The sequence below is a fragment of the Onychostoma macrolepis genome, chromosome 10 (assembly GCF_012432095.1).
Source record: "Onychostoma macrolepis isolate SWU-2019 chromosome 10, ASM1243209v1, whole genome shotgun sequence".
NCBI lineage: Eukaryota > Metazoa > Chordata > Actinopteri > Cypriniformes > Cyprinidae > Onychostoma > Onychostoma macrolepis.
The window spans coordinates 15,262,034-15,277,472 of NC_081164.1; the positions used below are offsets into that span (position 1 = coordinate 15,262,034).

Genomic DNA, 15,439 nt, shown 5'->3' on the forward strand with positions numbered 1-15,439 from the left:
AAACTTGTGTCAGTTTAAGATGCCATGTTTGTTGTGTGTCGACGCAGTTGGCAATATTAAAAATTCCCCTGAAATTAAAAGGGTTGTTGTGATGTGTTGATTGTTTCCAATGTCTAAACAGGCCTTTTCGGTTTAGCTGGATGTTGATGAGGTACTCTTTCCCCTCGGGAGAGTAAATAAAGACATTATGGTGTGTCAGGAGAGGAATAACAAGAAGCAGAATGAGTGGACACAGATCGACGTCTGCCGCAGAGAAGACAGACCTCAGTTCAAGCGCAAGACTTACAGAACAATTAAAGCTCAGAAAGTCAATCAGGGTCTGATTGAAACATTTCATGCAAAACATGAAAATGCTGTCTATTTTCAGTGAAGAAAGGATCAATTTTGATTTCTTGCCATAAAATTAGTTCATAGATTGTATTATAATACTTTTTGAGTCATATTCCATAGCCTCATCTATAAAGACAACTAACCTGCTCTAGCTCTGCATGTTTATTGCATGACATTGACCTTGCAATGCCACTTTCCTAGCACTTAGGATATTGACCATTGATTTATATATCGAACTAAGGAGCTGATGTACCTATAAAGAGTAAATGAAGCAATAGCACAGCGGTAATGCTGGAGATAGCTAACGGAACTTACAGTAACGTGATATTATTAGCTCTTAGTAACAAGCTACTTTAGCCGACAAATAGGAATTGCAAAATGGCAATAATCAAATGTTGTTCACCTAAATCATCCTCTTTTGCATGAGAGAGAAAGTCTGATTCACTCTAGTTCAGATGGTTCATGTACATTAATAAATACAAATACTTATTAGTATAAATACTTGATTCACAGAATCAAGTCATTGCAATTAAATGGTATTTTAAAAGTTTTTATAACAATATTTATCTGCTAATCATTGCTGTTAAATGATAAACAAACAAAAATATATATATTACATACTTTAAATATATATCAACATATTAAAAATGACAAAAAATATGTTGCTAATGTACACGTTGAAATATATTTACATAAAAATATTTTTTGTTTTAATTACTCGTTTCATCAACTATATTTTGGGGAATTTTTTATATTTTCAATCTAAATATATTTATATTGCCACTCAAAAAGCTTCAGTGTAGCTATCTACATGCAATGTATCTAACGACTTTTTTAAAGAGTAGATTGATTGCCATTTAAATAACGATTAGCTTTTAGCTTGGTGTGCTAAAGTTTCGAAAGTAACTTCCCCAACAGCGCTCAGAGCCAATATCAGTCAATATGAGAAACTCAGAGCGGTTGCATCAGAGCAGGAAGCAGAATATACGCTACACCGTTTTTAGAAGTTTGTAAATTACTTCTCCACAGCGCGACCCACATCTGCCAATTTGAGAGCCAAATTTCATATCTTCCTCTTAAAGTTATAATAACACATTTGCTTCATAAATCATCCTGTATTATTAGCTGAAGGTGATAAATGGTCCCGGTTAAAGAATATCAGAGTATGTGTCTGCCTCTGTGTCGTCCCAGGGCAGTGCGGAGGGAGACGTGGACAAGAACAAGTGCTGCACGCTGTGCAATATGTCGTTCACTTCGGCGGTGGTGGCCCAGTCACACTACCAGGGCAAGATCCACGCCAAAAGACTCAGGCTACTGCTGGGGGAGCCACCTGCCATCACATCTAAAGGTAGGAGGTGCTGATCTAAGATCAGGTCCACAATGTCTAAATCACCATATTTAAAGGCCAGGCTGTTCCCAGGTCAGTATTCATACTTAAATGAGTTTTACGTGTATAATGACGTCCTAAGCAGCCAGCAGGGAAGTGACCTGTTCAACCATGGATGGACTCTGAATATGAGATAATGAGGCAATTATTCTTGAGAATGAGTTCATTATTATTAATGCTCAAGTTATTATGTATTACTGATGTTTGATGAGGTATGGTATGAGATATGATATGACTACTGCTCACAGTTAAGAGTATGGGGATTTTTTAAAAATTGCTTGTTAATGCAAATATGTAATCAGCCAATTGCATGGCAGCAACTCAAGGCTTGTATATCAAGTCCAGTATTGGGAAGGTTATTTTGGAATAGGTTACAGATTAGACAAGTTACCCTATTTAACATGTAATAAGTAGTGTAACTATTACTTTTTGTTTACTAAATTTCTAACAAATATTTTCAACTGTTAATCATTTTGAAACCAGGGTTAACCTTACAGTAGGACTAAACACTGATTACTGTCAGACTTTCAAAATCATTTATCACTTGAATTAAGATTATAATAATTGAAATTTAAAGCACAGCCACCACAAAATTAGATGTTTGCACCACTTTTTACTTTGAGATCGTTCTGAGGTTAAATACAGATTTAAAATCCAAACAAGAAATTGTTTAATAGCTATGAAACTGTTTTTGAAATCAAATCTTCACACATGACAGGAAACACCGTTAATTAAAAAATAAATAAATAAAGCATATGCCCAAATAGAAAATCAAACAAGTCCTATTCTGTGTTTAATATTCATAGACACTTGTCCATATCGTGCTTTGATACAAGTATACTAACCTACTTTTGATTTATTCATCCAAAATTTGCCATATTCTGTAACATTCCGTGTTATACAGTAAATTGACTGGATTTCAGGAATCCGTCTGCGTTTTCTGCATCGCGGGAATCATGGGGCCCTATATGTCTCATATTTTAGAACAGTCAGTGCAATTTGGAAAAGAAATGAAATAAATCTGTCTGTATAAGTGACTAACTGAATTACACATTTTTTCTCAGTAACTGTAACTGATTACAGTTACATTTATTTTGTAACTAAATTACGTAACGCTGTTACATGTAACTAGTTACTCCACAACACTGATCAAGACGATGTGCTGAATTTCAAACTGAGCATCAGAATGGGAAAGAAAGGTGAATCAAGTGACTTTGAATGTGAGCTGGTTGTTGGTAGCAGACGGCTGGTCTAAGTATTTCAGAAACTGCTCATCTACTGGGATTTTCACACACAACAAATGGAGAAAAGAGAAAATATCCAGTAAGCCGCAGTTCTTTGGGCAAAAATGCCTTGTTGATGCTAGAGGTCAGAGGAGAAAGGCCAGACTGGTTCAAGCTGATAGAAAGGCAACAGTAACTCAAATAACCACTCGTTACAATCGAGGTTTGCAGAAGAGCATCTCTGAACACACAACACATAAAACTTTGAAGCACATGGGCTATGGCAGCAGATGAGCACAGGGGGTGCCATTCCTGTCAGCTAAGAACAGGAAACTAAGAATACAATTGGATAACACAATGCTGAAACATTTGTATAGTAGGGTCAGAATTAGGTGTAAACAACATGAAAGCATGGATCCATCCTGCTTGGTATCAATGGTTCAGGCTTGTGGTAGTGGGATATTTTTCATCTTGGCACACTTCGGCCCCCTTAGTACTAGTTAAGGGTCGTTTAAACACCACCGCGCCAAACGCTCAATCTAATAGTGCACCTTTGGGATATTTGCATCATGGATGTGCAGCCGACAAATCTGCAGCAACAACATGATGATATCATGTCAATATGGACCAAAATCTCTGAGGAATGTTTCTAGCACTTTGTTGAATGCCAGGCATGCAGTGAAGAATTAAGGCAGTTCTGAAGGCAAAAAGCGGTCCAACCTGGTATAGCAAGGTGATTTGATGCCCTGGCATCTACCCATAACACCCTAGTGTTATCGCTGGTTCCTCTTTTGTCATGCTGTGTTGCGAATGTTCGTTTGAACTACGGTTTTAGGAAACACTGAATCGTCGCACTATGTTGGTAATGATGGAACTTGCGAAAAAGTCATGAGGTGAAATCCATTCACAAGACTAGATTTGTACATTTTCTGCAAAACAGTTAGTTTAGCCTGTTTTATCATCCACCAGGCGGCAATCGTATATGCAGTCGCTTAGAAAGTAATAGCGCAGCTCTCATCAACAAGCCATATGATTTAATGTGCCTTTATGTCCACAGCACAAATGGTGCGAGACAAGTTACGTGCTGACGTTTTAAAGTGTTTGTCCAAATAGCAAGCATCACAAAGCAGCACCATTAAAACTATTAGCAACCATAATAGGGTTCAAGAAACTGTCCTTTGGTTGTTTGTTCAGCAGTCATTGTAGTAGCTCAGCATTATTCGGTTACAGTTGGATGGTTGCTATGTGGCTGCTTCCGCCATTATAATGATCTTGATGGTGATTTTTCATGTTATACCAGAACTGGTGTTATTGAGGATGAGCTAAAAAGGTTCTTGTTTCTAGCGAGACCTTATATAACTCTTTGATAAGATGTAAAAGACCTAGATGAAATGGTCTGAATGGCTGGAATACAGATGAGGATATAATTTGATTACATTATCCTTGAGTGTCATTGCTATTATCAAGTAATTGACCAAACTGCTGCACTGCAGATCTACACAATTACTATAAAGCTAGATATTATGAAAGTTTCAAATGATAACGCATGGATTTATGGATTTATGTTGATCTGTAGCACCTGCACCCTTTTACAGTAAACAAAGCACTCTATCGTTTAAAAGTTGGTATGATTTTTTCATATTTTTGAAAGAAGTCAGTGAGTCAAATCAAGATTTTATTGAAATATAGTGAAAACTGAAATACTGTGAAATATATTACAATATAAAATAACTGTTTTCAATTTAAATATATTTTAAACTGTAATTCATTACTGTGATTTCCCTTACTCCAGTCTTCAGTGGGGGTTGGCTATTTGACCAAAATCTTATATCACGATATGAGTAATTTTATTTCGCGGTAATGATATATCACAATACAGTTATTTTTATCAAACTTTTTGACACCATAGAAATGTCATAACTCTTGTCAGTGTCAATATCACAAAAAAACTAATACTAGCCTAGATAGAAAAAACCCTCCAAAAAAACACTCAAGCTCAAGACAAGTAAACAGTAAGCGATTAAAACTAATTACAAGCAATAGGACCAAAAAACTACAGTAGAAAAAATAAATAAGAAATGCTACATTCATTGTGTAAACTAATCAAATGTAAAACCACTGCATATTCTTCACTGTGTAAATTAAATATATATTTCTTATTATCAACTGTAAAAAAAAGTTGAGCCAACTTAAAATTTTAAGGCAACCAGCTTCAGCAGATTTTTGAGTTTGCTCAGCTTATTTTTGTGGGAGATTCTCAAATTTTTGTTGTATAAATTTAAAACGACAAGTTGAGAAAACTCAAAAATCTGCTGAAGCTGGTTGCCTTAAAATTTTAAGTTGGCTCAACTTTTTTTTTTTTTACAGTGTAGTTAAAAAAGTGAGAGTGAGAGATTTTCTCTCGTTTGTTGTTTGATTAACATTAATGACAGACACCAGGAATATTAGACTGCTATCACTTTAAGAGCTTCTTGGGTCCAGTATACTGTTACACGCGTTTTCTTTCTCAGCTGTTTGCTTTTACTTAAGACCTAAATTACTGTGTTTACGACAATACTTGCAAAGACGGGCATTTTGACTCATCCAAGTGTGTGTATTTAACCGTTCAAGGCCAATAAAGTGGGAAAAATAATTCAGTACAATACTCCTTTGCTCTATGAGCACCGTCTTCACATGCGCGCATCTCTCTGACAGGACTCAGAAAGAGTGTCTCAGACAGCACGCACGTATAGCGAAATGAGTTCTCTTTTGCTGCTTATCACAGTATGTCCAGAAAGAATTTTTGAAAATGGCAGAGAAATGTTCAAATAGATGAAATACCAAGAAATTAAAAAGTTCTCAATGTTTATTCTCGATTTGTTATGCTGATACCATAATTTGCAGTGAAAACATTTGTATATCAAATTGGGGAAAAAAATGCAAAACATTTTCACTTGTGGTCTCAGACTTTGAGCCCACTGTATTTGTCACGGTAGTGTTTAATATCACACTCTGATTATGTGTTATAATGAAAACAACCCTCCTTTCAAACACCTCAGGGAATTGGATGAAAATTGAGACAGGAAAAAGAATGCTTCATATTATCTAGTTATTTTGATACCTTCTATAAATACACTTGTAGAGCTGCCAGTGTCATCTATCCTCCACTTGAAAAACTGCGGAAGAGCCAAGAGACGCCCCATTTGTGCCATCCACCATTCCTATTTTATGTTATGACGTGGGGTTGCTGTCAGTGTAGTCTCTTGTTTGTCGTTTACTATGACTGAGTATAATTAGACGGGTGAAAACATCCCTTGTTCTCGACTTTGTAATAAAAATTAACTTCTCAAAAACAGATGAGGAGAACACAAGCTTATACCTGCTAGTGCGAGACAAATTACCTCCCGTCTGCTTATGAACCATATTCATCATATTAGTGTCATGAGATTCAGAAAGCATCTTATTAAGCTGCAGCCACAGGGGACATCCCGTGTTCCTAATTTGCGCCTTTTACCCATGAAATACTTCAAACTGACATGAGCCTGTGCCCCGTACTTTGGCAGGTGAGACAGACCGCAAGCAAAATATGTCAATTGAATCACGTACACATGTCTTGGAAATTCTAATATGTGTTATTAATGCTGTCACACACCTGCTGTTGTGGACTGGATATTGGTAAATAAAATGAGAAATGGATATGCCATTTTAACTTTGTGGCTAGCTGTTAACTTGTGTGTTGCACAAGATTTAAAATAAAAATATTTCTCTCTTTAAGTCTCTTTTGCTTGTTTTCTTTCTTTTTGGTGATTTTTTTCTTCAGAATGTAGAAAAATAATGGGCAGGAATGGAGGGCAAGATCATATATCATTCTCAGGTGTTTTCACATTAATAGCTTTTACCTGTAGTCTGTTTGGTAAGTAATGTATGGTACACTAAGTATACTAAATCTCTTATGCCCTCTTTACAGAGGTGACAGCCAGTTCAGAGCATATGGTGACTGAAGACTCGCCGGGAAGTCCTTCCATACATGGCAGACTCTCACACCGGTACTGCCAAATGTGTAAGGCCTGGTTCAACAACCCTGGCATGGCCAGACAGCACTACGACGGCAAGAAGCACAAAAAAAATGCAGCCCAAGCTAACCTCCTCGCACAGCTGGGTAAAAGTCTGGAGGACGGAGATGATCTAAATGGTATGTTCTGAGAGGAACAGACAAAACATAGATAGGGATAGTTCACCCAAACATGAATTAAAAGTGATTCTGTCATCACTCATGAAGTTGTTCCAAACACATACAGTGCTTGACTTTTTTCTTTTGTGGAACACAATGGTTTAAGATGTAAAAATGATGCAAAAATATCCTAAAATGATAAAAAAAAAGTGATTTGCATTTCGTTCTCCAAGACTTCTGAAGCCATAACTTTGTGTGATGAAAATCAAAATAATGGTGCTGTGACGCGGAGGAGACAAATTGTTGAATAAAGTCGTTATTTTTGTTTTCTTTGCACACACAAAGTATTCTCATAGTTTTATAACATTACGGTTGAACCACTGATGTCACATGGACTATTTTAGCAAACTCCTTGCTACGTTTCTGAGCCTTAATCGTGTAAGGATCATTGCTGTCTATGGGAGAGTCAGAGAGCTCTCGGAATGCATCAAAAATGTCTTAATTTGTGTTCCGAAGATGAACAAAGGTCTTACGGGTTTGGAACGACATGAGGGTGAGTAATTAATGACAGAATTTTCATTTTTGGGTGAACTATCCCTTTAAAAGCTCGTAAAATGAAACTCTTACAGGTATTGAACAACATGAGTGTGAGCAAATGATGACAGAGCTTTAATTTCTGGGTGTACTGTCCCTTTAAAACAGCGCATTCAATTGTAACAATGTTTGTTTTCATCAGTTTGTGGTAATGGCTCATGAATAACCTCACCGTAAATGCCACCGTTTAAGCACAGATATCATTTTAGCATCGACCATCCTGTTTTACAGGCCTCAGTAGAGGCATTTTAATGGCCTTAGAGTCTTTTCGCAAGCAGGCATTTCATTAAAGTTTTGCATTATTCAGCAGCTAGCTAAAGAGCTTTCGTTCGAGGCAGTTATCAATAGGTAATTAATGGCGCGACAAAGAGCCTCCCCGAGCGCAAGATCTTTGCTCGCCAAACAAACCGACAATGGCGGAGGTTGCACACAACAAAACCACCTCGTTGGTGAGATTTGACGCATAGAGGGACTAGAAACCACTTTGTGGGAGGTGCGTACCAGCTGCCATTTGGACAAATGTTGGATTTAGATTCAGATTGAAAAGTGTCCTGTCCCTAACGCCACGCTTGTGACTCATAAGCATGACTCATTACTGCAGTTTTCATTAAGGCTTCCCAGTACTTCACTCACCAATAATAGTACAAGCACTCTCTGGATTGAATATGCTCTATTTTTGTAGTGTGTAATATTAGTCTGTGACTACAAATGTAGAATAGGATTTGATATGCTATTTCTGCTCATTAGCAATTGTCTGTGATAATACTGTTCTTTCGTTAAACTAAAAAAGTTTGCGCCGCTATACAGCAGGGCGCCAAATCAATGTTCAGCAGTAATCGAATCCCATTTTATAGCGTTTTTCATCAGACTTCCCACCTCACAGGAAGCCAGCGACTGATTTTCTGAGCTTCACACAAGCTTATAATTTACTGGTCTGTCCTAGATAGAGGCGGAGAACAGATTTGGTGTAGGAAGACAGTGCTGTGGGAGGATACGACTTATCAGCGTGTTTCACGGCCCCTTCTGTTATGTGATTTTAATCATTGAATGTACACAATGCCAAAGAAAAGCTGAGGCGCTGTGGTTGCAAAGACGAGGCCAGCGTAATCTGTGGCTTTGATTGAATATAGATTTGTGGTAAATGTTATTGATGAGGCATTTAGATGAGCCTCCATTCATTATCTGGTCTGATTGCCTGGATACTGGGATAACAAGGATTCTCCTTGTTTAAACAGAGGAGGTGCTTGCTTTGTGGCATATGTAAGGGTCATTTAACACCACCCATCTTCCAGTAGTAAATCACATCATGCGCTAGATGGTTACACAAACAGACATGCTGTTTGAATATATGAGTCATATGTGGACATAAGCTTATGTTTATGTGTGAAGGAGGAAAATATATTTGGTTTCATGCATAATCTGTTTGCTGGAGCTATATATGAGTAAATGACACAAAAACTAGTCCAAGTCATAATTTGCTCCTTAAAAAAAAAAAAAAAAAAAAAGCATTTTATATTTTAGTATTACTTTAATATATTTTGCATAAGAAAACAAAGAAAATTACACTTATATGTAGGACTATTAGGATTTTTTTATATAACATTATTTTTTTTAAATTATGCATATTTTCTTTTTGGCAATTTTTTCATTAGCCTCAGTGGTTATTCTCATTATTAGTATGTACACATTTTAAGGACCACTTTAGAAAAAAAAAAAAGGATAAAATTTATATTAATATAATAAAAAATGTGCAACTGATTAGCATTTTTTTGTAACTCGTCATCTCAGTGATTCTCATTGCTATGTACATATTTTAAGGATCAATATAGACAAAAACATTATATAAAATGTTTATAAATTTATATATAATAAATAAATAAATGTATATAAATATAATAACACGCACACACACACACACATAATATATATAATATATATATATATATATATATATATATATATATAAATATTAAAAAACATGTTTTTTAATTCTAAGTGCAAATGGCCCGCCTTGTTGGCAGAGGCTATTTACACTAACTCTGCCCACCAATGTGTGATTGGGATAGTCAACACTGAAAAAAGACGCTTGTTTAACATCCATTTCAGTGGCGATCAACCCGAGTTCGAACCAGCCTTTTGACTAACTTTTTTTCTCCCTTTTCAAATCTCATATCGCATCGGAAATAATCAAAAAGTTGAAAATAAAGTATTGGGTAGGGTTAGGGTATGTGTAGGGAGGGCTTTATTTGAATTAAAACTATAATTTACACTCAATACATTATTATTGCGTACTGTTTTATGATGTACTACAATACTGAGGTGCAGATAATTGCCACTATTTGCAATAAGTAGTATACATAGCAGAAAATCTTGCTGTTTTAACATAGTGTAAATAGAATCTATAGTTATTTGCACTTAGTGTAAATAGTATCTGTCGTTAAGAAAATATGCTTTTTGCACTTAGTGTTAATAGCATCTATCGCTATTTACACAGTGCAAATAGCCACTGCATTTTATATATATATATATATATATATATATATATATATATATATTTATATACTGTATCAATGAGGCAACACAACAACTACTGAAGTTTAAGTTTGCATATATCTTGCATATGTATTTTAACTCTATACATATAAATATACAAAATTGTCAGACAGCTATGTAACTTTTTTTTTTCTTTTGCCTTGAATGGTCCTTAAAGTGGCCTTTTATTTTTCTTTAAGCAAACTCTAACTGAATTTCTTTTTTCTTTATTTTATTTTCTAGAATGAAAAGACATATTCACCAATTCACCATTATGTTATTTATTTAGCTTGAGAAAGAAATAGCAATGTGCTGTGCTCAGGCTATTTGCAAATGTATCCATGTAATTCATGCACAGTGAAGAAATGGTCAAATGCTCAGGGTTCTAGCTGCCTGTAGGTGTTTGTCAAAATAGGGCATTATATTTACCTTACAAGATTTGAGGGCATTTAGTGTTGGAAACAACATAGTTCTACTCTAATAGATGTGTTTATATTTATGTATGCTCTTAGGCCTGAAGCGGAGTCACACATGTGAGGTCTGCAGTGTTACGCTCAACTCCGTAGCACAATACCACGCACATCTGCAGGGCTCCAAACACCAGAACAAGTGAGTATCAGCCACTGCATCTCATTCTGAGACAAGAAAAAGACTAGAATCAAAGGGAAACCAGCAGTGAATCACATAATGATAATGTGGGAGAAAGTACATCTCTACACAAAACGCTAATTTTAATAGAGCATAATAAGAGTCATTGAATCATTCACCAACCAAGGCAATCAGGAATGCATCCACTCATAACAGACACTCACTGGTAGCCACATGCTGGTGCAAAACTGTGAAACTGTGCAAAATCAGTACTCATATCAGCAGGCACAAGGTGTTAACTTGCATCATGTTCATGCGAGTGAAGTTAATGGAGTGTTGTCTATGTGATCAATATCTGCTCCGAATCAATATTCTGCCTGACTGGACCATGTCCTCACAGTACCGTACGGGCCACAGTTTCCATGCGGAGGCTGCAGCGGAGCAGGCAAGGTCACAGCATAGCATGTTGGGCTGCATGGAATGTTAATTAGGTAGAGATGAAGGAGAAGGAACGTGAGAAGCATGATGGGAACCGCCAGGCGTGTCCAAGCTGTCACGGAGTGGCATGCAGTGGCATTATTCCACCCTCTCATCATGAGATGTGTTCATATGCATGCACAAGAAGCAGCACACACAAGGCTGACATTACCGGAGCTGTTTTATGTTTTAAAGGAATAGTTCACCCAAAAATGAAAATTTGCTGAAAATGTACTCACCCTCGTGCCATCTAAGATATGGATGTGTTTATTTCATCATCCAAACAGATTTGGAAAAATTTACTGTTGCATCACTCACTAATGGATCCTCTGCAGTGAATGGGTGCCGTCAGAATGAAAGTGCAAACAGCTGATAAAAACATCACAATAATCCACATGACTACAGTCCATCACTTAATGTAACATCTTGTGAAGTGAAAAGCTGCACATTAATAAGAAACAAATCCATCATTCACTTTAAACCATCGCTTCTGGCCAAAATATGAGTTCGTAATCTATAATCATTCTTCCTCCAGTGAAAATCTCCTGTTGTCCTCGCACATCAAAATCTACTGACTTATTTGTTTTGAACTGTTTTCTCTTGTAAATGGTGCTTGATCTGTGCATATTTCTCTCCTGATTCAGACTAAATTACTTTTTCACTGGCAGACGCAACATTGAGGACTCTTATTTTTGCTTGTATTTGGAAAACACAACTTGTTTCACTTCACAAGATGTTAATTGAAGGACTGGAGACATGTGGATTACTTATGGATTATTGTGATGTTTTTATCAGAAGTTTGGCATTCATCGGCACTCATTCACTGCAGAGGATTTCATTAGTTATATGCACACATGGATAATTCTTCCTTAGCTTATTTTACCTTGTTTTGAACAACTCGCATGCCAAACTGAACAAATATGCCTAATTCAGTCCATCAACTGATCCCCGTTCAAAATTAGTTTACTCATCATTTTGTGTCCAAGATCATTCAGAGGGTCCAAACAATGATCCTTCACAGAAAGTTTGGTTCACAAACACAATACCTCTAACGTAAACTGTTACAGTATTTTATCAAGAGATAAAGGGACTGTGCACTATGCATTATGATCGAGGTTACATATATTAAGCATTACATTTATCTCTTAAACTTGTGTAAGTAAAGCTAGGAAGGTGAGCACTTTATGCACTCATGAAAATAAGTACGAAATAAGAGCTTTAACATACGTTCAGTAAGCCTGTTTAGTCATGGGTGCTTAGACGCTCCCTTTGAACTCTGCAAACGCTGCCAAACTGTGCAAGGGATTTGGTCTTTAGCCACCTACATTTCATGCTTTTTATGTTGTCAGTTTGTTCATCTTTGAGTCCCCACTCCATTAACTTCAAAAACACATAGGAACTAATCATTTGACACAGTGCAAAGAGTGCAAAGCCAGTGTTCGAATCTCTGGGACTCGGCTCAATTGAGCGTTTGCTGCCAGTTTTGTGCCGAACACCAGAATTGGAAAGTCAATGATGGATCAATAAGAGAGCAACGAGTGTCACTGCTGGAGTTCTGTTCGGGTCACTCATCACACACTCAGAGTTAATGAAATTACTAATGAAAATGCTCAGTGATGAAGTGGGGTTTTTTTTCATTTGCGTAAACGACAAACCGCATAAAACAACATAGCAAGATATTAACAATGCAGAAACAATCTTTTTAAGGAGAAAAATCCAACCCGATCTCATGTGAAACCGTAACGTAACATTCATTCAATGTGATTCATATGGAAACAAAGTAAACATGAAGCTCCACCCCTAAACATAATCATAAATGGGGCGCAAGTAGATAATACGACAATGACTGAGGTTGTATAAATTGGTACGTCATTTGAGTAAAAAGGACTAAATGTAATAATGTAACATGATAAAAATAGACATTTATATGCTATTTTCATAACACAAAAACTGTGTGGTAAAGTTTTTTAATTTCATTTTAGCAGTGTCATGTCACATTAAACTGTTTTGCTTCTTTCTCAGCTTGAAGAACAAATGAAGTTTGATGGAGCTCCTCTATTTCATCTCTACTCTTGAAACTATTTGAGGATCTGTTTGTGGAAGTCAAGGCAACTTTAAGACACCACATGCCAGCAATATCGGTTCATATTCTCTTGATCCACTGTGTTTATGACAGCGATATGGACACTACCAATGCAGACAGAGACCTGGACAGTGATAATGGATCACGGACAAGTGCATGTTGCTAACTTTGTATATAAAAGGAAAATTCACATTCACATCCTGAACACTTTAATGTATATATTTAAGGCATGTCGAATGGACACAATTATAGCTTTATTTTAATTTGGTGCAATTAAAAATATTTTGATTGTAATTGTATTCGTATTTTAATTTATGTGTGTAAGAATTGAAAATTTTGTATTAGAGTGAACTTGTCATTCAAATGTTGTAGCTCTCTGTAGTCCACTAAAGATTAATGAAATTTCTTGTTTTGTTTTGTACATACAGTAGAATTGCTCTCGGATGATATTAAAATGAGACTTTGTCATCATTTAGAAGCTGAATTCAATCGGCATACAAGTAAAAGTAATGAACTGAAGGACATTAATTGTAATTTTAATCTATCTTTCTTTGAAAACTTCATTACTTTAACAAGACTTTTCAGTGACTTGTGTCGTTCGAAATGTTCAGCAAAAGCTTTTTCAACATTAGCTGCAGTATGAACAGATAGAAAATGAATCTCTTGCAATGACTGTAGAAGAAAGAAACCCAAGAGATTACTATAAGGAAGCATTACTGAGATTAAAAAGTTAATAGTCTACTATCATGCTGTACTTTGCTGAGATGGGGTCATTTTAGTGCTTTTCACAAAGGACTGAATGCTGCTGATTTCCATTTGTGCACTGTTCCATTTAAAAAAAAAAAAGCCAAAATAATCAAATTATCCCCAAAACGATAATGACTTTTAAAAACGAAGCTAGGTTGCTAGCGTTATTTATTATTAAAATACTGTTTTGTCTCTTAAAGAATAAAACAATTCTGACACAAATACAGTTAGTTTTCTTTATGTTACAGTATCATGAAGCTTCAAACGCTATCAATATGAATGCTCTACTTACAGTGTTATGATGCTAATTCACACTTATTTAGCAAGTGCCACTGTTGTTTCTGAACTGGAATGAGAAGCAAACAACAGAAACAAAGCTATCCCCATAAATCACGTCTCTGGGTCTCCCAAAGGCTGTTTTCATACAGTGTTTTTCATTCTGCTGGAATGATGTGCATGGCAAGAGGACCCCTAGGGTTTAAAGATAAAAGGAGCGACGTAAGACAGTCTTTAAAAATGAAATGGATTGCAAGTGATTCCCAACAGACAGTGGATGGATCTCTGAAGGGCCTGGAAGGGTTTCTTTTGTACGACAGATCTGATGACTGTTCCCTACTGAAAAAGTTTCTCAAAATCTCCATTTTAGCAGGTTTCATCATGCTATGAGAAAGTCATACAGTTCCTGAAATCTTAAAACATAGAATTAAGGTGGCATAATATTGATTTTATTTAACAAATTAAGCCAGTTTAAACACTGCCTATTTCTGAGGGTTCAGCTCATTATGCATCTCTGCACTATCACGATTGATTATTCAAATATATGTAAATAGCACAGCAAGGGCCATTGATAATGTATTCAGCACATTTACCTTTAAATAATAGCATATAGAGAGGGTTTTGGATGAGAAAATGGCATGTGCGAGAAACCAACATTATCATATGAATTGAATTTGTGCAGCAGGCTACATTTTCATAAAGTATCTAATCTACTATAAAGTAATTTGGCTACTTTCAGCCATGACGGTGATGTACTGTTCAGTTTTAATGGCCCTTACTAAATTAACCATGGTTTTACTTCGAATAAAACCAGAATGGTTATATTTAAGCCATGGTAACCACAAATTAACCGTGGTTTTGCTACGCTAACCGTAGTTATAGTAAAACTGTGGTATTTGTAGTAAAACATTGTTACTACATTTTGACTATAATAAAATGGTTAATTTTCGTAAGTATGTTGGACATCATCAAGCAATACACCAAATTTTCGTTATATCGAGCAGATAAAACCACGGATTCGTGTTGTATGTTGTTTTATTGCTTTTATTTCT

At 36.1% G+C, this 15,439-nt stretch overlaps 1 protein-coding gene across 7 annotated transcripts in view; it reads left to right on the forward strand.

Moving 5' to 3' along the window:
- LOC131548460 (zinc finger matrin-type protein 4-like) overlaps nucleotides 1–14,322 on the forward strand; it is a 35,200-nt gene extending 20,878 nt beyond the window's left edge. For 6 of the 7 annotated variants that reach the window (XM_058789735.1, XM_058789732.1, XM_058789734.1 and 3 more), the window contains 4 exons: nucleotides 1,522–1,678; nucleotides 6,887–7,111; nucleotides 10,729–10,825; nucleotides 13,304–14,322. In XM_058789735.1, coding sequence (XP_058645718.1) covers nucleotides 1,522–1,678; nucleotides 6,887–7,111; nucleotides 10,729–10,825; nucleotides 13,304–13,319 — 495 coding nt within the window. In that variant the 3' untranslated portion in view covers nucleotides 13,320–14,322. The remainder of the gene's footprint in view (nucleotides 1–1,521; nucleotides 1,679–6,886; nucleotides 7,112–10,728; nucleotides 10,826–13,303) is intronic. The other variant, XM_058789736.1, reaches the window with a different exon arrangement.
- The last annotated feature ends 1,117 nt before the right edge of the window (nucleotides 14,323–15,439 follow it).